Raw genomic sequence first — 27,980 nt, forward strand, 5'->3', positions numbered from 1 at the left:
CATTAAGGACCGTTGCACTACAGCTGTCTTCTAGCCAAGTTTGATTTAGAAACATAACACTTGATGACTGCTTGGGGGAAGAAGCTGTCATGTAGTCGGCTGGTGGGGGTCCTGATGCTGCGATACCGCCTGCCTGATGGTAGCAGTGAGAACAGACCATGACTCTGGTGGCTGGAGTCTCTGATGATCCTCCGAGCTTTTTTCACACACCGCCTGGTATATATGTTAAAACAACAGTTTAAAACTGTTGTTTTTACCATATATTTTACAGTGCAGTACCATTGTTTATATTATTAAATGATAAAATGTATATGTTAACCTTTCAAATCTGTAAAAATCTGTTTCACTTTATAATATATTGTTAATCACTGTAGTAACTACAGAAGGTCACATGGTGACATGAAGTTCATCAATAGTGGCCCTTCCAGGAGCAATGACCAATAAACATGTAGTGACAGTACTAAGTACTACTACACAAACACTTAACACCATCAGGATAACACATGGGAAATTGTGCAATAAACATGAATTAACTACGTCAAATATAACATAGAACACCCCAATGTACATAACTGGAATAAAAAAAATAAGAAGAAACATAACTATTCCCATAAAATATAATGAAATTTAATGGGTCACGCAGGGAATTCTGGGTATTTTACCGTAATTTTAGCAATTTACCCTAAGTACATGTACTCTCTTGTTAAACATAGCATACATTTTAACAGTTAATTATATGGGAAAATCATACTTGTTACATCTAAAAAATATATATATTTTTTAAATATGTTTAAAAAAAAATATGGATATTTTACGGTAACTAATCGTTAACCAATGTATGCTTTTATTTTTAATGTAGCAGTCTTTTACCATTAAAATTAAGGACATTTTTACAGTGTAATGCATTAACTAATATAAACGAATGGAGACTTATTGAAAACCTCTGTTTAGGATGTGTCAGGGATCAATCAAGCTCGTTTCAACCCACCACTCAAAGATCACTCCCCCCAGAATACTAAACACACACACCTGGTCATCATTAATTACTCCATCAACCAGCTCATAAAAACACTCACCGCGATTCCAGTCGTTGTCAAGCCTCCAACAGGAACAGAACGTTTCCTCCCGTATCCTGTGAACCCTGTGAACCCTGTGAACCCTGTGAACCCTGTGAAACCTGTGAAACCTGAACACCTGAGTATTCCGCTTCCTTACCTGACTCAATACTAACCCTTTGCATTGTTGTTCTGCCATCTCCAGATCTCCTGTCCGATTCCTGAAAGCCCATGTTTGATATCTGTCCAAGTTGCTCCGACCAGTCCTAGAAGAAAAATGGATTAACGAACCGAGACTGAGTATTATGCCACGATTGAAGTTATCTGGATTACCTGTTGTTCTCCGTACATCCAGCGATCTTCACCAAACCTGCACCTGAAAACTCACCTTATACCCACCTTGCACGAGTGACACTTTAATAAAACAGCATTTGAATCACTTACCTCCGATCTCCTGGTCTCTATCCTGACAGGATGGGTATTCTGGTTATTATCCAGACCTTGGGAATGTATGAGTAATGGTAATAATCATCTTGTGTAAAATTCTTTATACCATGTGTAGCTGGAAATGGGAAGATGTGTTGTTTGTGCATGGTGGGAAAAAGAAAATTACAGACATAATGTTGATTTTCTTTTTGAAACAAGAACACGATAAACATGAATATTTTGTTCTGTATTTCTACAAGCTAGAAACTGTTGAAATAAAAACATACTGTACCATATCTTCTGTCATTCCTTTTCTCATGTGAACAGGCACTTCTCTCCAGTGTAACATATATATAAATTGTATATGTTACACTGGAGAGAAAATCTAGGTTTAGAGCTGTGACATCAATAATGGGGGAGAGGGAAAATAGTCTATGGGAAAGCTAATCACATAAGAGTAATCATGCATTGAGACATTTCATTTATTAGAGTCCTGCTGAGTAATCTGTGAAGTGTGAGTCATATAACAGCATCTTTTTAGTATACAATAGAAATGAGTGGAGCTTTGTGTGGTTACAATCCACAGAGTGCACCAACACCTGCTAAATATCAGCATGAGTCCATAAAGCAGCATCTATTTCATGATCAGAAAGTGGAACTAATGCCTCAAACGTCCAGTGTAGACAGACAACATACATTAGACTTCTGACATTAAAACCATACTTGCTGCTTTGGATATTATGGATAATATTTCAGAGAAACATTAACATAATAGGATTTACATTTATAAGACACTTTCATCCAAAGCAACTTACAGTACATTTATTACAGGGACAGTCCCCCTGGAGCAACATGGAGTTAAGTGCCTTGCTCAAAGACACTATTGTTGGTGGCCACGGGGATCGAACCAGCAACTTTCTGATTAAAAGTTATGTGCTTTAGACCACTACACCACCACCACTCTAGGATTTTTGCAGGTTGTTCAGTTTACTTAGAAGATTTAATTACATTCTATTCAATTACATTTATAAAATTGAAGTTTACTTAATCCATTTAATTAATGAGTTCAGACTACATGAATACCTTTTCTAGCATTGATGAAACTGGGCAGCAGATTTCCATTTCCCAGAATGCTATGATTGGGACTGGATGGGGAGAACAAATGTTATAATTATATGTTTTTATAAATGTTTGAGCAAGATGAGAATAGGAGGAGATTTGTTAATCTTTAATGAAGAGTGTATATGTTAGACTGGAGAGTTTTGGGGGTTACTATTGTGGTGAAGATTGACGCTTGTGCTAAAGTTGAGGGACTTCCAATTCCAAGTGATTTTGATTCGAGTGCTGCTTAGCTCTATAAGCATTTGCTATCCAATTGACAATGCAAAAGTTTCACTGTCCTTACATTTGCTCACATGGTCATGATTAATAAAATAAATGATGTTGGACTAACATAAGAAAATGTATTAGATTAAATAGTAGTAAATCAAGTTTTAAGAACCTAATAAAATTATTTTAAAACTACTACAGTACATTGATTTGACCTAATCCAACAAAATTTTGTTGGCTGAATGAATGATGTAATTTGAATGAAATAAATAAAACTTTCTTTAAAAACATTCTCAATTAAATTACATTCTTTTTTAGAAAATAAATGTATGAACTTGTGTTGCTCTGAAAGCAAAAAGAGCCTTTTGATAAAACAAACAGAAATCCTTTATTGGCATTGACAGATATTGGCAACCTAGAATAAATCAGCTTTCAACTCTTCAATTAGGGGCACTTTTGACTACTTGAAATCTTGAAAAATGAAACATCTTCAAAACATGTTGTATCTGTTAAAGCATTTATCACATGAGAAATAAAAATTGGATCAAGGCCTTAATCAACCTTAAAAGTGGATTTTTTATATATATTGTGTGGTGTAATGAGTTATGATGGTAATATTTTTTTTTGTGGAAAAGGTTAGAACAGCCTTGCACTTACTAATACAAGTTAGTCCACAGTCAAGAAACAAATATTAAATAATAGTTTTTTATAAATTAAAGTTTTCAAATATTGACCTGTGGTATTCTCAGGTCATTGTGTAAAAATGAATAACATTTCTGATCTTCAAACTGTCACTATGCTGCCCTGGTAGAAATGTGCTTGCCTGACACTTCTCATTTCATGATAAACACATACAAACTTTTTCTTTTTAGAAAAAGAAGAAACAATTTTTCTCGAAAATGCTTTCTGTGATAGTAACTACATCAGCTTCAGGGAAAGTGTTTGTTTTTATTTATAGAACATATAAGCTGTACACCTAAATGCCAGAGAGAGAGAGAGAGTGAGAGAGAGAGCAGTGATGGAACTAGGGGTTGGTCAGGGGTGGCCATGGCCACCATGAACCGAAGTGGAACCCACTCGCAATTGCTGTTTTAGTCATTTTTCTGTCATCTTAGGCACAATTTAGTCCTTCAAATGTACAAACTTAACATGTGCTTACACCAAGGTTGCCAAACCTCTCCGTCCCAGGTATCATTGTATCCACTCACCCCTAACAATTGATCAAATTGCTTGTAGTGTGTTTTTGCAGCCAAGGCGGTGTTTGCATTGCGATTTCATCGTGGTAAAAACTTAAAATCAAAAACTTCACTGAGTCAAGTCATGTCTCTCACAGTTTACTAAAAAAGCATATCGAAACAAAAATAAATAAAAATAGTAATAATATTGGATATGAAGTCTTTGAAGGCGTAATATATCTACACATGTAGTCTTCTGTAGTCTCTTGTGGTCCAAACAATCAAACTGCTTGAACTTGTCCATAATAGCTTGATGAATGAACTGTGTAACTTTTTGTGTGGGGGGGGGAGAGTTATTGCTAAAGCAGACAGCATCTGTAAACAGATAAACAGCAACTATTTATTATTGTTTGACTATTTTCAAAACATTAACAATCTGCTTAAAATTCATTCTTTTACAGCATTTGTCCACCATTCACAACATTCAACCATGCACAATAAAATATTAGGATATTTTGGGCATTGAAATGTTTTGTTTATAGTGTAATTATAGACTATAAAATTATTCGATGACAGAGGTTGTGTATGAAGTGGAACTTCATGTTTTGAGATTAATTTAGTTGGTTCTGACGTTTTTATTTTAAAGGTTTATTTAATTTTTAATGTAAACCACTGGGTAACTTATAAACGTTTTTTTTTTTTTTTGCCTATATCTCTGACACTTTTGATGAACAATTCTGTTAAATGTATTACTCAAAATTATTATTCTCCATGTTTCTGCAGTTAAAGAAGAGCTCAATGACATTTTCTTTGGCTGGTATTTAAATATTTCAGACTGATTGCAGACCAACGCGGCTGCTCGCTCAAGCAAATATCAATTATTGTAATTATTTTTATCTTCTGCAGCAGCTGCTGCAAAACACACGGATGCATCAGGGATTTAGGTACACGAGCAGCACGCAGAACTGCCGGTGTGGTTTCCTGCAAATTAACTAGAAAATTTTGTCTGTGATGACATGGCCCTAATATTATCAGCGGGTTTTCCCTGTGTTTTTGGTTGTGGCATTTGTAGTCAAATCGTGACACATAACTTCTCACTTCTACCACTTCTAACTTCTACTGCGTTGACTCATTTGTATTTAGGCTATTGTATTTTTACAAAATCAGTCGGCGGATAGAGAAAAAAGATTCAGAAAGAAATCTCAGTAGACTATTATTTCTTTAGATAGGGGTCATTTTAAATAAAATTTAATTAAAATAAATTGACCAATTGAAAATGAAGTAGAAATAAAAACAATTAATATTTGAAACATAATAAACTTGGTTGTAACGACAAAGCTTTCACTTTCTTTGGTGTATGTTTGAGTGAAGGGGAAAAGCAACAAATAATTGACAGAATGCAATAAGAATTGTGTTAAAGGACAGTTTTGTCTTCATACACCTAAAGCATATGCTTTCATTCTGAAACCACTTTGAAGTCTGTTCAGCAGGATACTACTAATCATAAAATATATATGAAGGCAGCAGAGTTGTTGTTGTTACATTTATATTGACAAACTGTTTTTATTAGTTGTGAAGTTTAAAATAAGCTTAATATATTGATGTTGAGTTTATAGTTACAATTGTTATTCAGATTTATGAACAGATTCATTGGGACTCATCTCGACTCTGACTCTGTCTGTTATGACTCGGTCTTGAGTCCGATTTGGCCCCTTTAGGACTCAACTCAGACTTGATTGTTTAAAGAATCTGACTCGACTAAGGAGGACTCGAACCCAATACTGATATATATGAAAGGTATACATAAGCTGGGTTCAACAATATGCTCCAAAATGCTTTGGTAATTGTTTGATTTCATTATGCCAGCCAATGATTCAACAAAACAATAACTGATATTCCAATCTTAATCTTAAATGAAGACAAGCACTACTAAGGAAAATATATTTGAAAACTATTACAATGGTTGCACCATCATCATCAGTGGCTGACAGTGCCACAAATGTTCATTTCTTTATTGTTTGTAAATTCCTCAAATCATTATATATGGAATGAGATACTTCATTTACAGAAAGAGAGCTATTGCGCTCAGAGCTGTGCTGTCTTAAAATATAAAAATCTTCAGCTCTACACAGGCCAGCATTTTCTGTTCCTTTATTTAGCTATTTCTGTCTGTATGACATGGCAATAATGTTTACCATCAAACTATTTTTGGAAAACAAATTTCAGCCAAAAAAATTCATACGTTGACAATTCATTAAATTCACTAAAACTCCCCTGTTGAACATAGCTTAGAAATTTGAGTCTATGGTCCATGGAGTCGTCCTATACATGATGTCATCACCTAGAGCAACAAATATACAATTTGAAAAGAATAAGCATTATTTATGTTTGTACACTGAATGTATTTATGTATGTGTTTGTGTGTGGGATGGGGAGGATGATGCATGCATGCATGTATGTATTTTATCCAATTGAAAAACTACTGAATACATTTCTATACTTTCTGGTTATTGAGATTTTATTACATTTATTTAATCTTACAACATACAGTATGTTTGAAAAGATGAAAGACGGAAATAATTTCTCCCAATGTCACTTTTAAACTTTTAATACTGATGTGTTCAAACTCTCATGACTAATCATGCATTAATTATTACAAAAGTATTACCCAAATACATTAATGGGATTGAGAATTACATTGCCTTGATATATAAAGTCTCAAAAAAATAATATGGGATGTATAAATGAAATAAATCATATGTAATGCTATAATGTGATATTAAATGGAATGACTGTCTTTCCATCTTTGCTTAAAGCTAGAAATGATTTTCCTTCGACTGGTAAATTCAAACTCATATGCATATTTGTTTTTCACCCACTTGTCATTAAGGGAACTATTACTTCCTCTTCTGAACATCAATATAAACTGGGCAGAGGATGCCTCTCATCCTAGACCTGCTCCACTGCATCTCTGATCTCATCCTCAACATGTCACTGCGCACATATTTACTGCTGGCAGCTGTTGCAGTCTGCTGCTTCTCAACTCTGCTTGGTAAGAGACTTTTGCCCAACATTATTATCTTAATATTGTACTTAATATTATTATCAATTCTCATATTTAATCATTTAATCTCATTTTCATTTGTATTACATTTTTTGTTGAAAACTTACTACACAAAACTTCTTTCAGCCGTCTCAATGGAAGGCTTTAACAAGTGTCACTGTCTGATCACCACTGATCACATCATTCCATCTCGGTTTTTCAAGAGGATTGAGATCCTGCCTCCAGGAGCACACTGCCGCAAAACAGAGATCCTGTAAGTTATGCTGTTTGCTCACACACACTTCAATCACAGACATGGTGGAAATGTACAAGGTTGCACGTTTCCTTTGTTATGAATAACCTCAGAGCTCTCAAAAATTAATTTGATTATATGCATATTAGCACACGCAACCAAAGATGAGCTCAGACAAATAAATATCACTTAAAGAGCATCAAAAGTAGGTTAAGTTTAGTTATCCTTAGTGGCTTGTTGCAACAATTGCAAGTTATTGCATACAGCATATTCATCAATTCATAGACTTTTCTCTAAATTCCTCAGAATCACCAAAAAGGACAACAAAACCGTTTGTGTTGACCCCAAAGCAAAATGGTTCAACAATATCGTCTCTAAAGTGATGAAGAGGTAAGATATCCAGTTTGTCCCCCAAAAAAATCCAAAAATCAATATGTGAGATAAGTCAATCTTGACAATCTAATCTACATTTACATTTATGCATTTGGCAGACGCTTTTATCCAAAGCGACTTACAGTGCAATTATTACAGAGACAATGCCCCCGGAACAACCTGGAGTTAAGTGCCTTGCTCAAGGGCACAATGGTATTGGCTGTGGGGTTCGAACCAACAACCTTCTGATTAACAGCCCTGTGCTTTAGCCAATACGCCACCACCACTCCAATCTACAGTGGGCTACAGTACTTTAAATGTGATCGAAAGATTTGACCTCCTTTTCTAACTTTCTTCTTCTTTTGTGTCTTTTTCTTCAGCAAAAGAGCTGTAAAGGAAACTTCTGATCAACAAAGACAAGAGTGACCACATCAAAGACATTTTCTATATTCTCAACTATTCCTGTCATTCAAAGGGCAAACTTGAGTGTACTGAATGTAAATGTGTGATATTCATGTAGTCACAAATTCTGTAATCAGAAGCTTCCTACAAAACCTGTGAATAATATTGCTTTGAAATAAAGATTTCACAAACTTTTTCCTTCAAAAAGGACATCTTTAATGTCTTCAAGGTGCAAAGACAAGGACAATACATTCAGTTGATTGTGATTTTATTGTTGTATAAACAGGTCACATACAGGCCACAATAAAGATGAGTTTTGTTTTTTAAATCAAACGAGATTTACAAAACCTGTGCTCCTCAGTAGAGTAAAAACTGCATGAAAAGGCCATTGTTTCACACAAAAGTCAATGATAATTGCCTATAGGATGTTGCAGTCATCATACAGGGAACAAATTCTGTAGTTTGGCTATTCTAGTCATAGTACCTTGGTAAAACAATGCTTTACATCACCCAACAATCATGCCTTCATCAGTCCTTCATCAATAGTAACACCAGTTACTATTATAAAGACTATTTGCCACATGCTTTTATTTCTACTTTAAAAACACAAACTGAACATTCAGGATTAAAAAGAGTTTGGCAGTCAGTAAATATATTCAGCTGGTATAAATACACAATTCACTCTTAGCAACATTCTAATTAAAGGGGAATAACATTTGTCCACCAATCTGATGAAATTTGAAGAACAGACATGAACCAGATATATCCCTGGGTGAGGAACACTTTTTTGTGGGCATTACTTGATTGGTTTCAAACATATTTAAGTGCAAAAAATGTCTCTCTGGTGAAGAGAAGAGATGGATGAATGGATGCTGGTGCTGCTGACTCATTCTGTAAGCGTCTTGCTTTCACAGGCAGTGTAAAAAAGATGGTTCAGACTAGGCACAGTTTTATCAAAGTGGTGTGCTCTATATGCAATTCAGTATTTCTTTTAATATTCTGTAAAACTTTAAAAGAATGCCGCTTATGATATTATACAGTGGATGAGTGTAAGATTGGGTGAAGCTTGGTGTCATATAGCTTAGGTGTGTTTGTTGACATTTTGTAAGATTGGGTGTGGATATTTTACAATGCTTTTATTGCTTAGTTGTAGTTTTTTTTTTTTTTCTGATGGCAATCAGCATGTCAGTAAAATATTAGGGTGGTGTCATTATCCTAACCAAAAATGGACTTGTCAGCAAAATTGACAGGGAGTAGGAGTTTCTGGTTATTGTATTTATTTTTTAAGATGAATGGCTGTAAGTTAAAAGGGACATGCATCACACATATTACAGTGCCTTTCTCTCTGTAGCGCTGATCTTTTCCTTATGAAACTATTTACCAGCTCACAAAACACTAAGCAAAGCACAGTCTGATGAAGCATGTTAGGGCAGCTAGACATTGCTTGGTGTCATATAGCTTAGGTGTGTTTGTTGAAACTAAAACCAGAGATGTGGTGTAGAAATAGACAAATAGCAAAGGGCAACTTATGCTAGTAATAGTGCTTAGAATAAAAACGCTTTGGTCCAGCATTTTTACGAAGCACAAAATCTTGTTTAAGATGTTTTAATGATTGCTAGCTTGGAGAAATGTTTTAGTTTATTAAAGGAATATTCCGGGTTCAATACAAGTTAAGCTTATTCAATGGAATTTGTGGCATAATGTTGATTACCAAAAAATTTTTTTCGACTCAAATCTAAATCGATGGCTTTGTAAAACTGGATATAACTTTACACAGAAAAGGTAAATTATTTTATGAAACTAAAATCATGTTAACACACATATTGTTCTTGCCTTGTGGGTATCATTGTGAAAAAGTGAGTATTTTAACAGTATTTGATTGAGCTTAACTTGTACTGAACCTGGAATATTCCTTTAATGTTTTATTTCACAAGAAACCGTTCATTATCTAACAAACAATAACATTAATGCCTCTAATATCAAATACACTTTTTAGAAAAAGAAATACTAAAACTTCAGTTTATGCAAAGTCAATTAATTGTAATTTAGTGAAAGCTGATATCTTAGTTGGCTGACCTCAAGTACCATAAAAAAGGACAGATATAACAGTGAGTTAAAAACGGTCTCCAACAATGGCAATGCTCTTGATATGTACACTTATGCCAAACAAATGAGATAATGTCCTATTCTAGAGTTGACAATGGCTAGGTCAACAATAGAAGCAATTATAGATTGCAATTTAATAGCAATCACCTTGGCCAATCAGAGATTCCATTGTCTATGATTTTCAAATTGCTTGTTACTGAGAACCATGTTATCTTTGCATTGTGTCAGTACATATCAGTACCGGGATGTTATCTTTGCATCAGTGCCGGGATGTTATCTGGATGTCATTGCAAGCAGCAGGAGAAAACAACAAACATAAACAGCTTGGTTATAATCAGTAGGGCTGGGATCCTCTTTAATACTGTAAATTCTGTACTTAACAAAGACAATTTTTGAAAAACATTTTACTTAATAGATTTGAAATTGAATGGCATAATTAAGGTTTGAGGGAATTTTAACCTGTTGATACACACTGCCTTTTTGAGCACAAACCAAGAAAAAAACATACCTCAACTTAAATGGTTTTATTTACTGGACCCTTTGGAGTATGGACACAGTTGTAGTATCTTTTGAAAGTTTGGTTTTAAGAATTAATATATGTTGTTATTTTTTAAAGTTAGAGAAAATTAAGTTTAAAGTAATGGAAATATTTTGTGCTGAACATGTAATATAATCTAAAAGACAATAATAAAAGTGCCAAGACAACCCAGAAATACAATGTTCTCAAAGCCACAAGACGAAAGAAGTTATGTTTCAAATTTGAAGATGATCTAACAAAAAATGAGGTTCCTGCAAGCTTTTTTTCTCTGAGTAAAATTAAGGTCCGCCTTTCCAGACGACACAAAATCTGACTGCACTGCTTGGCTATTATGAATAAAACTATGCTGCATTTTTACAAACAGACTTTGGAGACAGACTCATTTGGTTTACGGGACTCTAATATATAAGATCATATACAGTTTTACAACATGAATGCTGCTCAGATTGCATAGTTTGTTGGAGAACAATGACGAAGGGTAATTCTTTCAGGCGAGATCTCATGTAAACAATGGAGAATATATCAATATTTCTCAGATTTGTCACTTTTATGGACAAAAAGTGCTATTGAATGTTTTTCAATGAACGCTTGACATGGACAGTTGACCCAAGTGTGGCGAACTGGATTCATCTGGCGATCGTGTTTTCGTAACAAAGATATGAAGTCCCGTTTTGATATTGCATGTTTTCATTTGTACTCCTGGCACAAATAACTAAATTGCTGTTTCTGGAGCATTGCTATCATGAAACAGAGATCGGATATCAATGTTGAACCCTTAGATATTTGAAAAGATGTATAATTTGTTAACATTAATTACATTTATAGACAGTAAATTATATATTAAATGTATCAACAAGAGGATGCTGACCAAAACAGAAACAGTTTTTTTGTTTTTGTTTAGTAATACTCATGTGGTGGCTGAAACTGTTACGCTACATAAGACATCGGTCTTTGCATAATTTGCACACTTCTACCATTGCTATAAAGACACGTGGCTACACATTCTCACATTCAGACAAACTGATCGATCTCCCTGAAAGCAGCATTTATCACTGATACACAGTGAAGAATCCCAACCCTAATTTGGAATAAGGCTTTTGTTTTTGAATAAAGTCATAATAATATCATAAAATCCTGTGCAAAGGTTAAAAAAGGAACAAAGTGGATAAATACTCCTTGATATGTGCAACTATAATTTTAGGGCCTTATGATAAAGGTTCATCCATGGATGGGGGCTTTAGGAGAGTAGGGGAAGGGGCTGCACTACCTGTGGACAGGCAGATGCAACCCATTGAGGGAGGACAAAGATGGGAGGTACTCCAGCTGAGCAAGGAGGGAAAAGTGATCGGAGGGGATGTGTGGGTGGGGGCAGCCGGTTATGCTGTTGTCTTTCAGCCACTGAGACTCTAGTGGACCCAGAACTCCCAGAACGCTCATGTGTGTCTTAGAGAAGAAGATATAGTCAATCACACCCTATAAAAAAAAGAGGATGGTGGAAGTTATTATTATTACGATGTAAGAGTAAAAGCTGTCAGAAACACATTTAATAATAAAATGTGAGAGAATAAACACTTGTAATGGTAAATATGACATGCTCATTCACAGAAGGGTAAGACATTTACCTGATCTTAAGGTAAAAATGCCCCAGAAATTATCTAATATTTGGAATATTTCATGTTCCAGATAAAGCTTGAACACTCTGTAGTGACCATTTCAATTAATTGATTTAACATAAATGGAAGCTGAATGATATTTGGAAGACAAAATGTTAAAAATAAAATAGTAAAACAAGACAGCAAAAATCACCCTCTAATAAATCAAGTTAAAGATATAGACATTACTGACTCATCCTCATGTTATTCCAAATCTGTATGACATTCTTTATTCTGTGGAATACAAAAGGAGATGTTGGAGCAGCATCAGTATTCTTCAAAATTTCTCCTATTGAGTTCCACAGAAGAATGAAAGTCAAGCGTGCTTTGAATGACAAGAGGGTGAGTAATAGATGACATAATTTTTGGGTGAACTATCCCTTTAATATTTGACACTTCTACACAGTAAAAAAAAAGTATTTGTTGCATTGACAATTATTTAATCTTTTTTAAAACTGCCCTACTTTCTGAAATGAAAAAAACAAATATGAATAACCCTTTGAAATGGCTGACATCCAAGTATGCCCTCACATTGAAGTCATAAGTGTAGTTGGTGAAGGGCATCAGATTCCCCTCGTAGGCGCTTCTCAGCTGGAAACTGTGCGTGATACTGCCGTCGGGCTTGACGTTTTTGCTATTGCAGCTGAAGTTGGTTAAACAATCGCTGTAGCGTAGTTCCTTAAAGTCTTTGTGATTTTCTGAAACACCACCATTGCTCAGATACTCCACTACACCTGTGAGGAAAGGCCAGGAAACCTAGTGATGCTGAGACAAGAGCTTTATGTCAAATCTAACTGAGACAAGAGTTTTTCAGTATTCCTCTTTAGAGAGAGAATGACAACTAACATTAATCAGGGTTCTCACACCTTTTGACCAACGAATTTCCATAACTTATTCCATTCCGTAATTTCCATAACTTTTCCAGGCCTGGAAATTACAATTTTAATATTCCCTGATATTTCCAGGTTTTCCATGACAGTGGGAACGCTGACTATTACTGTTGCAGCGGGATATATTTACTCACTGTTTTTCATATCAAAATGTATATGTACAGAAAATGCATGTACACTGTAGTTAACTTTCAAAGGAGACCAAGTTTATGAAGAAAAGAGTATCCATGAATTGCATCTATTTTATTTAAATATTTCAGGCATGTGCAAATAAAACAGCAGTACCATGTCCAAATGTTGGTGTGTGCAAAATGGCTTTTGTGCCATAAACATGCCGAATCCTATATTATTGATTGGTCAGTTTTCTTTGTCAGACAAAGAAAGAATAAAGTAGGACTCCTCTCCGTAAAAAACAATTCTGTGTGTTCGCTGAAGGGTGTTCGAGCCCACTGTGTATAGGTCTATAGGAATCCAATGTTTCTATTTAAAATCTTGTTTGCATTGAACATTCATGTAAAGGGATTAATGGAAAGGAGGAGGAGAGAACCGGCTTGAGAATATAAATAATATTTAATATGAAAATTAAACAAAAAGACAAACACACAAAGGTGTCGGACAGCTGTCCGTAAAACTCTCTCTCTCTCTCTCGCACTGCAGCTTCCAGTCGGCCTTTATCCCTCTCTGAGGCTTGATTAGCCTGATTAGGGGCTGTGTGTGTGGAATCACAACCCGGCCCCGCCCTCCACCCTGTCACAATTCACTACAATGTTACTAGACTCAAAGGAATAGTTCACTCAAAATTTTGAATTCTCTCATCATTAAAGCTGCACTACAATTGAAGTCAGAAATGTACATACACCTTATGTATGTAAGGTGTATGTACCAAATGTACCAAATACATTTAATCTCAGTTTTTCCACATGTCCTGACATTTAATCATAGAAAACATTCCCTGTCTTAGAACAGTTAGGATAACTACTTTATTTTAAGAATATATTTTATAGAGAGAATTATTTATTTCAGCTTTATTTCTTTCATCACATTCCCAGTGGGTAAGTATTTTACATATAATTTGTTTTTGGGTAGCCTTCCACAAGCTTCTCACAACAAGTTGCTGGAATTTTGGCCCATTCCTCCAGACAGAACTGGTGTAACTGAGTCGGGTTTGTAGGCCTCCTTGCTCACACACACATGTATTCAGTTCTACCCACAAATTTTATATCGGATTGAGGTCAGGGCTTTGTGATGGCCACTCCAGTACCTTGACTTTGTTGTCCTTAAGCCATTTTGCCAGAACTTTGGAGGTATGCTTGGGGTCATTGTCCATTTGGAAGACCCATTTGTAACCAAGTTTTAATTACCTGGCTGATGTATTGAGAAGTTGCTTCGATATATCCACATAATTTTTCCTTTCCGTGTTTATGTCATATCCGTAAGCTGAGAAAGAAGGTCTGGCTTTGTAGTAAGCGGAAGCGAGAGCTACAGCTGTTCAGTTAGTCCAGTCGAAGTTAGCAGTGGAGTGAAATCAATTTGAAACTCCAAATAAATGTTACAATTTTTTTCTGTTTGGAGAAGTTGATTACCTGCTATAATGCTTGGATATATTATCTGGTAGGGTTGTTGAAGCTTATATTGTTTGTCATGCTTTTTCTTCTGAAGATTTGGATTTAACCACTGGGGTCTTATGAATTTATTTTATGCTGCATGTTTTATGTGATGTTTTGCGCTTCAAAATGTTGGTACCCATTCACTTGCACTCTGAGGGCATAAAGAGCTGAAATTTTCTTCTAAAAATCTTAGTTTGTGTTCAGCAGAAGAAAGAAAGTCATACACATCTGGGATGGCATGAGGGTGAGTAAATGATGAGAGAATTTAAATGGTTTTGGTGACCTATCCCTTTAAGAAGTGGAAAAGCCAGTTGCCCACATCAACTCCATGGATGTCCATTTATGATCACAGCATGCTGCTGTGCTCTGACTTCTCAGACTTGTCTTAGTAAAAATGTACACAATAAAATATCCACATGTGCTTGTTCTAACTGTACCCCTTAATTGAATGGAATGTTAGGAATCTACCTTTAATTACTAGTTAACTGATAAAATATGACCTCACACAAACAATTTTTTGCTTGCCTCTAAACTGATGACATACAGAGTTTAAGGAACCTACCAGAGTCTGGGAGAGAGTTCAGGTCAGCACACAGGACTATAGGGATGAAGCGGGTGTCTGAAGTGGGTGAGGCAGAGTTGATGGAGCCTGAAGCCTTTTCAGCAATGCTCTTCAGCTCAGACAGGAGCATCATGGTCTGGATGAGCTTCACATCGGAATACTCTGGATCCCAGTGCATGTGGGCATTAGCTACCAGCAGGAGTTGTTTCTCTGGAGGCTGCTTTAAATCTGCAATATAACACAAGTAATGAGTATAGGACAAAAACATATTTTCACTGAAGAACTAACAAACGAACTGCTGTATTTTTGTAACTAAAACCTACATCAGATTCAGAGAAAGGTCAAATATGCACACAAACACAGGAAACTAGGTTTTAAAAAGTCATAAAAGTTTTAATTTTATTTATGTCAGATTGTATTATCTATAACATAGGGAGACTGCAATTGATGTTCCTTTTTTCCCCCTCCACTTTTCACCCCAATTTGGAAAGCCCAATTCCCAAATCACTCGAAATCCTCGCGGTGGTGTAGTGACTTGCCTCAATCTGGGTGGCGGAGGACAAATCTCAGTTGCCTCCGTATCTGAGACTCTCAATCCATGCATCTTATCATGTGGCTTGTTGAGTGTGTTACTACAGAGACCTAGCGCATGTGGAGGCTCACACTTTTTTCTGCGGCATCCACGCACAACTCACCACGCACCCCACAGAGAGCGAGAGCCACATTATAGTGACCATGAGGAGGTTACCCCAACGTGACTCTACCCACCTTAGCAACCGGGCCAATTGTTTGCTTAGGAATCCTGACTGGAGTCACTCAGTACGCCCTGGATACGAAAACTGATGTTACTTTTAAGGTTTTCAACATCCAGATATGCATTCATTTCTAAACGTGTCAGACAGAGAATAAATTATTTGAAAAAATAAATTGGTGCAACTGTTAACGTTAGCTGCAATGTTGAATTGTTTTTAGGGTCAAAATTAATTATTCTGTCACATTACAAGTATGATCATTTTATTGTCTGTGAACTTAGATTAATTTTCTGTGACATTTTCTGGGGTACATTGTTGTAAACGCACATAAATGCGTGGGATCTTGCACAATGTTGACCATCAGAACATAACACATTCATGCAACAGATCAACAGATGCACACGGGAATCCAACAGATCCAGATGGCTCAATTTACATATCCACACACAAGAAGAAAACACACAAATATGCAGATTTCTTTGCTCACAATACCATCCACAAGTACCTAAAATGAATGTGTAAATTTAATGCACAAATAAATGCTTAGCTGTTTGTTTTGGTATTCTTCTTCAAGAATGACTGTTCTGCAGTCTTGACACAATGCTGGGGGCGTGGTTTATTGTGACTGACAGCAAATGTCCATTAATTAAAATGAAGGGAAATATCCAGTAGATTTGTCTATTATTATTTTTTTAAGAACAAGAAAGAAAAGAAAAAAGACAAAAATGTGTTATGCATAATTTCTATAATAAAGTGTAATGTTGTTAAAGATTGCAGAGATATAATCTCTATAATATGAAATAAGTGTTTTATAATAAAATTAAATTTTTATCCCTAATGGCAAAGCCCCATTTTCAGCTCTCCAGTCTACTAAGAAAATCCTTAAGAAATCATTTAATATGTTAATTTAGTACTAAAGTAACAATTATTTGTGTTAGAACGGTTCATATGGTTGTGCTACGTAATGAAGTGTGGAAATCGCAAGTGTCTTTTTCCTGCTGAGGTATTGTTTTAGTTACTGAACAGTAGGGTTATTTAACACTTGCAAGATAAATTTCAGTTTTAAAAATAACCAGAAAGAAACTTATTTCTCCTCAAATTCTTTTGAGAGATGAAGGCTATTCAATCCATGCACTTCTGTTTTGAAAAAAATCTGATCTAACCGGGAGAAAGCGAGAAGTGGACAACCCAGATGAAGAACAAGAATGCGAGTCTCTAATTTGAGAAAAAGACTCCTCACAGGTTCTAAACTAGCAGCTTTAATGAACAGTATATGCTGAACACTTGCATTGCTGCCACCAGAAGTCTTGGCCCTTTCCACCACTGCTGTTGTGTCAAGTTTTGTGATAACACAAAATAAACATTTTCAAGTTTGTGATCTACTGCCACCTACAGGAAAACGATTAAAATCAATTTAATGTAAATCAAAGGATTGTGATTCAATGTCCTTACCACTAGCAAACATGTCTTTTTTCACCTCCAATAGGACAGCTACTCCTATGTTATCTTTGGTCATGACTCTATTAAGCATAATCTCAGAGCCCTCAGAGTTTGCCATGGCAACCTGATTGAACTCCACTGTGTGTTTCTGCACCAGTGCAAATCTACAAAATAAAAAGGGTACAAAATAAACAATGTCATTATACTGAAATTGTTCTATTTGTTTATGTGGTGTTGGGCATTTCACTTTTAACCCTAAAAAGAAAACGAGGAGACACTTACTTCTCAGTTTTGAAAAACACAGCACAGCCATCCACATGTTTCCTCTCCTGTTCTGACACAAGTTTGGCACGAGACTTTGGACAGAAAAAGCCATCATATCCACGCTCTTTCAATGTTGCCAGAAAGAAAGTGTAGTACTGCTCTGTTTCCACCTCCTGCACAGGGAGTTGGAGAATAAGCATTGGAACAAAGTGGAAAAGACTGCAAGTTTCAAAGCACCATACACAAATTAAAGGAATTGTTCACCCAAAAATTTAAATTTTCTCATCATTTACTCACCCATTTCTTCTGCTCAACATTCACACAGATTTTTAGAAAAACATCTCTGCCCTCTAGGTCCATACAATGCAAATGAATGATGGCCAGAAATAAATCCTTATCTTCCGAAGCGATATGATAGGTGTGGGTGAGATACAGATGTGCATTTAAGTACTATTTTTACTATAAATCTCCACATTCACTTCCATATTTTAATGCTTTTGTTTTTGGTGATTCTGATTCTTCATATCACTACCTACTGGGCAGGGAGGAGAACTTATAATAAAAAAATAAAAATAAAAATAAAAAAAAAGAACTTAAAAATTTAGCTCTGGCCACCATTCACATGCATTATATGGACCTATAGAGTTGAGATATTCTTCTTAAAATCTTTTTCAGAGGAAGAAAGAAAATCAAATATCTGGGATGGCAAGAGGGTGAGTAAAAGATGAGAGGAATTCAATGAACAGCAGCTGTACATTCTATTAACGGATGTGGCATGGGGGGCGTGGTCGTGTGTCGGTCTGCGGGAGAGAGACAGAGCGGTAAGGCTTGTCACCTGGTTTGTAATTATCTCTAACACCTGTGTCTTGTTGTAGTGATACAGAGAGATACATTTAAAAGGGACGCCAAGTGTCGAGTGAGGGAGAGAGAGCGGATCCAGAGAGCTCCACAGACGGAGTGTGTTATTGTTTATGTATATCTACGTTTCTACGTTGGTGACCGCCGTATGTTCAGCTTAAAAATAAAACAGCTGATTTCAAACCTGGTTTGGAGGAGAGCGCCGCTATTGAGTCTTCACCGCTGGCCGAAGTTATCAACGCCCTCACCAACATCCAGCAGACACAACACCATACCCTCTTGGAGGTTTGCCAGGAGCAAGAACAACGCTTTCAAGCCTTGCTCCAGGCACAAGCCGAGGACCGGCAAACGCTGCGGAGCCTGATTGCCAGGGAGGGGGCTGGTGCTGCGTCTTCCTCGGAGCCCGCCCCACCACTTGCCCTCGCGAAAATGGGGCCAAGCGATGATCTGGAGGCCTTCATCGACCTATTCGAAAGAACTGCGGAGGTATGGAGGTGGCCTCCCGATCAGTGGGCGGCGTGACTATTGCCCCTGCTTTCCGGGGAGGCGCAGCTGGCGGCACAAGAACTTCCCGCCACCAGCCTCCTGGACTATAATCACCTGAAGAAGGCCATCGAGCAACGGGTCGGTCAGATCCAAGAGTAGAGTCGGCAGCTATTCCGCTCATTGAGCTTCGGGAAGGATGGCCGCCCGTTTGCGTAGCAGCTCCGTGATGCCTGCCAGAAGTGGCTGTTGGTGGGGGGAACCCGCGACGTCGTGGAAGTGGTCAACACGGTGGTACTGGAGCAGTTCATCTCTCAACTTCCCTGAGGCATGTCGGAGTGGGTCCAGTGCCACCGCCCGGCGTCGTTGGATGGAGCCATCCAGCTGGCAGAGGACTACATGGCGGCGTTCCCAGGAGGCGGCAAGGCAGTATCTCCTCTCTCTCTCTCTCTCCACCCCCTGTGTCCGCTGCTCCCTCCCCTTCTCCCCGTTCCCCTCACTCCCGCCCAGTTCCGGCTCCTCGTAGGTGGGGAGGCCCGCCCAGACCCCGACCCCGGTCCAGAGGACCCTTCCCCTTCAAACCCCCCTGTCTCTCTCTCCGTTATTCTACCCAGGTTGGCGAGCCCGCCCCCACGAGTGCGGAAGGAAGACCTGGGCCTGTCTGCTGGAGCTGCGGGGAAGCCGGACATAGCCAGGACCGGTGTCCAGTGATGGAGGTGGGGACACTGGTTAGGATCCCCGACGCTCCACAGGCCGCCCCCGATCGGGCACGAATGTATCGCATACCGGTAAGGGTGAAGGGGGATACACATCAAGCTTTGGTGGATCCAGGTTGTTCTCAAACCTCGATCCACCAATGCTTGGTGCAAGGCGGGGCATTGGATAAAAATAAACTGGTGAGGGTGAGGTGTGTGCATGGGGACATTCACAAGTATCCAGTGGTTACCGTTGAGATACGATTCAGGGGGAAAAGGCATAGAGTCGAGGCCGCGGTTAATTCCCGCCTCACCCATCCACTAATTCTGGGAACCAATTGGCCCGGTTGGTGGGCCATGTGTGTGGATGGGTCCTGCAGAGTAGTGGCGTGGGGTGTGGCGTGTGATACTATGGCTGGGGAGGCGGGGCCGTCAACGTCGGCTCCGCGTCAAGATGACGCAGATGAGGGTATTTCTGCCCTCAGGGGCTTCCCTGAGGGGGATTTCCCTCTGGAGCAGTCGCGTGACGAGTCCCTTAGGCACGCCTTCGACCAAGTGAAAGTAATTGATGGCCAACAGCTCCAGCCCAGTGTTGCACTCACATACCCGTACTTTTCTATTATCAAAGAGCGGTTGTATCGAGTGACGCAGGACACTCAAACGAAAGAGGTTACAACTCAGCTATTAGTACCGAAGAGCCGCTGGGAATCACTCTTCCAGGTGGCTCACTATAATCCAATGGCCGGCCACTTAGGTCACGAAAAGTCTTTGAAACATATAATAGCCCGTTTCTTTTGGCCGGGCATTCACGGGGATGTTCGCAAGTGGTGTGTGGCGTGCCGGGAGTGTCAGTTGGTGAACCCACCGGCCACCCCAAAAGCACCATTGCGCCCGCTGCCGTTGATCGAGATCCCCTTCGACAGAATTGGAATGGATCTCGTCGGGCCATTAGAAAAGACTGCACGCGGACATCGCTTTGTGTTAGTTCTGGTGGACTATGCAACGCGATATCTGGAAGCAGTGCCTCTACGCAACATCTCAGCACGCAGTGTTGCGGAGGCGCTCTTCAAAATTATCTTCCGAGTGGGGATTCCAAAGGAAATCCTCACGGATCAAGGCACAACGTTCATGTCACGTACACTTCGCGAACTATATGAATTATTAGGCATTAAGTCGATTCGTATCAGCATCTACCACCCGCAGACCGATGGACTGATGGAACGATTTAATAAGACCTTGAAAAACATGATTCGTAAGTTCGTACACGAAGATGCTAAAAACTGGGATAAGTGGCTCGAACCCCTGCTGTTTGCAGTACGAGAGGTCCCGCAAGCCTCCACCGGCTTTTCCCCGTTTGAACTACTGTATGGGCGCCGGCCACAGGGCGTGGGAGGAAGGACCTTCGGATAGCAAAAATCTAATTCAATACGTTCTTGACCTTCGAGCAAAACTCCACACTTTGGGACGGGTAACACAGGAGAATTTGCTCCAAGCGCAAGAACGCCAACGCTGACTGTATGACAGGGGCACTCGGCTAAGTGAATTTTCTTGTGGAAGTACTTGTGTTACTGGCCACCTAGAACTCCAAATTACTCGCCAAGTGGCAAGGACCCTTTGAGGTCACGCGACGAGTTGGAGATCTCGATTATGAGGTTAAGCGAACGGATAGGAGAGGGTCACGCCAAACATACCACCTCAACCTCCTAAAACCATGGAGGGAGGCGGTACCTGTAGCCTTGGCGACGGCAGTTCCGGAGAAGGCGGAGCTCGGACCGGAGGTATCGCTCAAAGCACATTAATTTATCCCGGTCCCTTGCGGAGACCACCTCTCGCTGTCGCAGCTGACAGATGTTGCGAGGCTGCAAGCGGAGTTCACAGACGTATTTTCTCTCCTGCCCGGTCGCACTAACCTCATAGAGGACCATATCGAGACCAACCCGGGCGTGGTGGTTCGCAGCCGGCCCTATTGTCTCCCTGAGCACAAGAAAAAGGTTGTTAGGGAGGAATTGGAGGCAATGCTCGAAATGGGCGTAATACAGGAGTCGCACAGTGATTGGGCCAGCCCGGTAGTTCTGGTACCGAAGAGCGATGGCTCGTTCCACTTCTGTGTTGACTATCGGAAAGTGAACGCGGTGTCCAAATTTGACGCATATCCAATGCCGCGAATTGATGAGTTACTCGATCGGTTGGGTAACTTTTTCAATTTTACTCAATGCTGGACTTAACAAAGGGGTATTGGCAGATCCCTTTAACTCCAATGTCCCGAGAAAAAAAACGCTTTTTCCACACCGTTCGGATTACACCAATTTGTAACACTTCCGTTCGGCTTGTTTGGAGCCCCGGCCACGTTTCAGCGCCTTATGGATAAGATCCTCAGACCGCACACGGCATATGCCACCGCATATCTCAATGACATTATAATTTACAGTAATGACTGGCGGCGGCATATGCAACATCTGAGGGCTGTCCTGAGAGCGCTGAGGCAGGCGGGACTCACGGCAAACCCGAAGTGTGCAATTGGATGGGTGGAAGTTAGGTATCTGGGGTTACACTTGGGTCATGGGCAGGTGCGTCCACAGGTTGACAAAACCGCAGCGATCGCAGCCTGCCCGGCACCCAAGACCAAAAAGGGGGAAAGGCAGTTTTTGGGGCTGGCTGGCTACTACCGAAGGTTTGTGCCTAGTTATTCTGATGTCACCAGCCTGCTGACTGACCTTCCTAAAAAGGGGGCTCCCGATCTGGTCCAGTGGACAGAGTCGTGCCAACAGGCCTTCCTTAAGGTAAAATCTGCACTGTGTGAGGGGCCGCTTTTACATGCACCTGATTTCTCTCTCCCCTTTATTTTGCAGACTGATGCATCTGACAGGTGGCTGGGCGAAGTGCTCTCGCAGGTGGTCGGAGGGGAGAAACGGCCTGTGCTGTTTATTAGTCGCAAGCTCTCCTTCAGGGAGACAAAATATAGCACCATCGAAAAGGAGTGCCTTGCGATTAAGTGTGCGGTTCTGGCGCTCCGCTACTACCTGCTGGGGCGGGCCTTCACCCTCTGTTCCGATCACGCCCCTCTGCAGTGGCTCCACCGCATGAAGGATACTAATGCGCGGATCACCCATTGGTATCTGGCTCTCCAGCCTTTTAAATTCAAGGTTGTCCACAGGCCGGGGGCGCAGATGGTTGTGGCTGACTTTCTCTCCAGAAATGGGGGTGGGGGGATGTTGCCCGGCCAGATTCAGCGGTGGGGGCATGTGGCATGGGGGTGTGGTTGTGTTTCGGTCTGCAGGAGAGAGAGAGAGTGGTAAGGCTTGTCACCTGGTTTGTAATTATCTCGAACACCTGTGTCTTGTTGTAGTGATACAGAGGGAGACATTTAAAAGGGACGCCAAGTGTCGAGTGAGGGAGAGAAAGCGGATCCAGAGAGCTCCACAGACGGAGTGTGTTATTGTTTATGTAAATCTACATTTCTACGGTGGTGACCGTCGTATGTTCAGCTTAAAAATAAAACAGCTGATTTCAAACCTGCTTCGCTGTCTCCTGACTCCTCCATTGCTTAACGAACCTGTTCACACGGACTCACAAAAAAAGTCATCATATCCTCACCAACATGTCATTCCAAAGCAGTGTGACTTTCTTTCTTCTATGGAACACAAAAGGAGATGTTTGGCAGAGTGTAGTCTCAGTCACTATTCACTTCTATTGCATCATTTTCTGTACAATGAATTGAATGGTGACTGAGGAGGTCATTCTGCCTAACATTTTGTTTTGTGTTCCATGGAAGACATAGGGGTTTTGGAAATACATAAGGGTGAGTAAATGATGACAGAATTTGTATTGTTGGGTGACTATCCCCATAAAAGGTCTAGATGCCCAAATAAGAAGTTACAGTCTAGAGAGGCAAGTCACAAGGTTGCTGATTGTAATCAATACTTTAAGGTTCTTTTGAAAACAACAACAACAGCAACCTGCAGGCTGATGATGTCAGCGTCACAGTTAGTGATCTCTTCCATGATGCCTTTCTTCCTGTATTCCCAGTTAAGGGCCCAGGTGGGACAGTAGCCGTACAACTGCCTTGTTGCATACTTGTCACACAATACATTGTAGCACATAACTGTGAACACAGCTTGAGAAGAAAGAGATGTAATATTAGCTTTGTTGGTAAAATCAGGCGTAGAACATCAGTGAAGTAATGGCGATTGGTACCTGTGGGCATCATTTGTTCTCGCTCCTTCAATGTGATCCAAGATCTTTGGGGGAGTTGTTCTGGGTGGACTAATTTTAGGATGGGAAATAGTGGAAGAAACGTAAATGAATAACTTTGCACTTTGTATTGCCAGATCTGCGTTTATCTGTATCATATTAACAAGCCACTATGTACCTGTGTCTGTTATTACCTGCTAGATTGTCAAGCATGTAATTCAATAACTTTCTTGTTCCATCAGGCTCCTGATAAAGGCTGAGTATATCCTGGGATAATGGATTACCTGGGATAGAATAATCAGATCATAATAAAAAATTTAAATATGCATGTTTGTCCTTTATGTATAATGTAACATTTGTCTGAGTAAAAAAAAAAAGTCTTCACCTTTGAGACCGAGGGTTTGCAACTGAAACAGCCGACCAAGTTCATAAGGCAAAACTTGTAAACAATTGTTGTTCAAAAGCAATTCCCTGGAAAAAAAATTTTAAAATATTAAATAACCAGTTTCCTTCATTCAATAAAGGATAAAAACTTGCGAGGACATTTCACTCTACATAAGAGCGATTTGAGTCTACACAAGGACAGTATCTAGCAGATAGAACAGAACTAGAACAAAGCATTTTATTCACTACAGAAATATTCATGACTTTTCAAGGTCAGGAAAGAAAAAATACTTTTTAAAATTCCCTGATATTTGAGGTTTTCTATAACCCTGGGAACCCTGTAACCACAAAAGACTGCAGATTGATGAGTCTGTCAATCAGTGTTCCTCTTTAACTATCACTTACCTGAGAGTCACCATGTTGCCGAGTTCTGCTGGCAGGCTGCGCAGTTTGTTGGAGGACAGGTTCAGGTAGACGAGATGGGGTAGCTTCGCGATTTCAGGAGGAATCCGGCTAAGGTTGTTGTTATTGATGTGAAGAGCAGTCAAATGTGTCAGCGCCCATAATGAACTGCTCAGGATTCTGACCCGCCCTGTCCCATGGATGACATCAGAAACATAGGCTGAATAAACACTTTTTCACCAAATATCCCAGGGAACACACCTACTGATAAATGTATACCTTAAATGCACTGTAAGTCGCTTTAGATACAGTATACAAGTGTCTGCCATATGCATTATTGTAGCATCAATTTAAAGGTGCTATGAGCAATTTTAGCGTTCTGAAGCTTTCACCTGACAAAACCGTTGAAATAGCCACAACGCCTCATTCCAAAACTCGCCTCCAAAGAACATTTTGAGACATAAATAGAGCAAAACAGTATTGTTTGTTCCTGTGGCTGTCAAATTCAACAGTGGGAGAATAGATCCCTCAACAGACAAATATTATGGTTCAGAGCCTCAATGATCCCATTTAAAAGAGAACGAGCAAAATGATTGACAGGTGAAAAGCGTCAATGTCAGCGGACACATTATTTGTTTGCTGTTAAGAGCGTTAACTGAGTCTGATGAGATATCTCAGGACAATTACTTCATTCATTTCTGTTGCTCTACAGCAAAAATAAAATCTTTTGATGGCTATGTTAATTTATTTATTTATTTTTAGAAATACATTTCATGGCTATAAATTTAAAATAAATATTTATACGTATTAGTGAATAAATAGGCACACATTGTCAAAAAGGATTTGTTACAAAATGTGTCTTGGACTAATGAAATTGTGTTGTGTGACTGTGTTGAATTTCTTTGATTTGGTATTCAGTAAATTTCACTTCTTAACATTCTGACTCATGAATTGAAAGGGTGGTTCATTCTGAAATTCTAAATTTTGCACAACCCTGGTGGATATATGGATAAATTATATCAGTTAATGATAATACAACTTAAAAATTGTATACTGTATGGCAAAATTACAAAAATATATTTTTTAAGATTTTAAGAAAATCTACCGACTGACTGGAAAAGCATTACTAACCAGAAATCTCTAACTCTGTCCAGTGTGACTTCTTTCCACTGGCCACCTCCTCTGCTGACATGATGGTATATAATCTGCGCAGGTCTGGAGGATCATATTTTTCTTTTGGCATGCCTCTTAATCTGTAAATTTATGCAGAAAATTAACAATTACAGCACCAGACAGTAGCAATAAATAAAAGATAAATATCTTTATGAATCATTAATAACTTAAAAGTAACTTGAAAGTCTGATCTTTTAGTAAAATTGCAGTCTGTAATTGCATGGGTCAGTTTGGGAAAGCCGGGAGAAGAACTCCCAGACTGCCTTTAGTGCAAGTAGACATTATGTAAACATTATGTAAATCATACAATAAACAAACAAGTACTTGTTCAAAGGGAAAGCTTTTGCTTGTGGCGACATCCTCATTTCATGCACCCTCTGAATAAGTGTACTGACAACAGTTGATGGTAAAGATGGAAAGAAGTTGTATTTAAAATAAACCAAATTTTAAATAAAAACACTATGCATATACTGAGTGGAAAGCCTACAAATTATCCACATATCACATGGTTTCTAAAACGCAGGACAGCTTGAGAGAGATCTAAGACAGCAGGCAGCTGATAATTACACTGATATATTGAACTGTTTGAGTAGCCGATACCTCTCATGATGACAAGCCAAAACATCATGGTACTTAAATAGTTTAACTCTAAGAGACACCCCAGACATTTCTTATTAAACCATCTTAAATTATCAGATGCAAAAATACACATAACATGCACCCAGCATGCTATTATTAGGTAAAACCACTGGCAAGTTTCATGGCAGAGCTTTTTTGCCTTGTATAGAAAGAACACGCGTTGCACTGTCACAGTACATACATAAATGCAAACTGCCAAAGTGGAAAACAGAAAGCTGTCTGGGCGGCGGTATCAAGCATAACATAATACTTTTTGCATTCTAGCTTGTCATGCACTATGCATATGAACGGTTACGTAACCGGCATTTTGATGTTTCAAAGTAACTTTTATGACTGGCAAAAACATAGCTAAAACAAAGTTCTGTACTGATCATCGAATCGTAGTTGCACTTGCTTTCATTTTCCCTTTATTGAATTTATATAACTACAGCAGCAGCACCGAGTCCTTCAACAACAAATTACTCTAGTGGACAAATAACGGGGCTCGTTCACTGGAAGGCATATTATTAGTATTCTTAAAATGTCAGTGAAAGCAAACATAAGTTATGACCTAGGCCTGGAAGATTTAGATAAGTTTTGTTGGTGAGCGAGCCGACGACGACAACAACAACAACATGGCCATGCAACCAGTTCAGTTCAGAGGTTCCTCGTATCACCAAATAAGGTCATCTATTAATCAGCAGACAAAATGTTGCTTGTATAGATTTAACCATTGGTCAGTTAACAGGGCACCCTCTCTTTAACTGATCATCTAGTCTAGAAGTAGAGAGCTGGAAGAACCAGGTTCATTTGACACCGATCATCTACAAGAACGCAGTAACAACACGTAGGAATGCAGTAAATATGCAGGGTCTCTTACCTGCATTCGGGAGGAGGGAGAGGAACTGCTGGTGTGAGATGATCAGACTGTGACCGATCCTCATCCTGAGAGTCGGCCAGAAGGAAGACGACTCGTCAGCGCTTCCGCTTCAGTCGACGGACCGCTTTCAAACACTCAACTACGGAGAGCTTTACTTTAGGGGGGAAATAATGTGCTCTTTTAATAAAACGATGTATATATAGAACACGGTTTCAATAAGAGAAGTGTCTCTTTCACGAGAATAACTTTTTCCTGCAACTGTTCTTACTTTAAACGTGCAACTTTTCTATAATTATAATAATTGCATTGTACGAAATAAGCAGGCAAAAAAGGCAAATAGTTGTTACTATTCTTTTATACATTTGACTAATTAAATAACTAAGCTAAAATAAGATGATTGTGAAAAGGAAAAAAAACATAACCAACTTAT

The 27,980-nt window shown here is 39.1% G+C and overlaps 2 protein-coding genes across 3 annotated transcripts; one reads left to right on the forward strand and one right to left on the reverse strand.

Annotated features, from left to right (window-relative positions):
- Nucleotides 1-6,922: 6,922 nt before the first annotated feature.
- Nucleotides 6,923-8,079, forward strand: LOC127624505 (C-X-C motif chemokine 3-like). Its single transcript, XM_052099291.1, has 4 exons — nt 6,923-7,037; nt 7,176-7,302; nt 7,588-7,671; nt 8,034-8,079. The coding sequence occupies exons 1-4, from the start codon at nt 6,923-6,925 to the stop codon at nt 8,077-8,079; spliced, it is 372 nt and encodes a 123-aa protein (XP_051955251.1).
- Nucleotides 8,080-8,255: 176 nt separating this feature from the next.
- On the reverse strand, nt 8,256-27,668 carry LOC127627301 (CCR4-NOT transcription complex subunit 6-like). 2 transcript variants are annotated; one of them, XM_052103646.1, is made up of 12 exons: nt 27,551-27,668; nt 26,011-26,132; nt 24,883-25,069; nt 24,479-24,564; nt 24,288-24,377; nt 24,097-24,165; nt 23,859-24,016; nt 17,885-18,039; nt 17,615-17,766; nt 15,411-15,638; nt 12,883-13,085; nt 8,256-12,172 (listed from the first exon to the last, which is right to left on the reverse strand). In XM_052103646.1, exons 2-12 carry the CDS (start codon nt 26,120-26,122, stop codon nt 11,963-11,965), a joined length of 1,650 nt encoding a protein of 549 aa, XP_051959606.1. In that variant the 5' UTR covers nt 26,123-26,132; nt 27,551-27,668; the 3' UTR covers nt 8,256-11,962. The 2 variants fall into 2 exon arrangements, with proteins under 2 accessions (XP_051959606.1, XP_051959614.1); XM_052103654.1 differs by lacking the exon at nt 8,256-12,172 and having other exon boundaries at nt 12,893-13,116.
- Nucleotides 27,669-27,980: the final 312 nt, after the last annotated feature.

This window comes from Xyrauchen texanus, chromosome 3, assembly GCF_025860055.1.
Source record: "Xyrauchen texanus isolate HMW12.3.18 chromosome 3, RBS_HiC_50CHRs, whole genome shotgun sequence".
NCBI classification, from domain to species: Eukaryota; Metazoa; Chordata; class Actinopteri; order Cypriniformes; family Catostomidae; genus Xyrauchen; species Xyrauchen texanus.

Bases quoted from the DNA above. Each gene is read 5' to 3' on its own strand.
- LOC127627301 (XM_052103646.1), bottom strand. From the start codon at position 26,122: ATGCCAAAAGAAAAATATGATCCTCCAGACCTGCGCAGATTATATACC. The intron at 24,378-24,478 runs GTGAAGACTTTT...ATTCTATCCCAG, and splicing joins GCAAACCCTCGGTCTCAAAG to GTAATCCATTATCCCAGGAT. The intron at 18,040-23,858 runs GTTGCTGTTGTT...CTCCCTGTGCAG, and splicing joins CTGACATCATCAGCCTGCAG to GAGGTGGAAACAGAGCAGTA.
- LOC127624505 (XM_052099291.1), top strand. From the start codon at position 6,923: ATGCCTCTCATCCTAGACCTGCTCCACTGCATCTCTGATCTCATCCTC. The intron at 7,038-7,175 runs GTAAGAGACTTT...AACTTCTTTCAG, and splicing joins CTGCTTCTCAACTCTGCTTG to CCGTCTCAATGGAAGGCTTT. The intron at 7,303-7,587 runs GTAAGTTATGCT...TAAATTCCTCAG, and splicing joins TGCCGCAAAACAGAGATCCT to AATCACCAAAAAGGACAACA.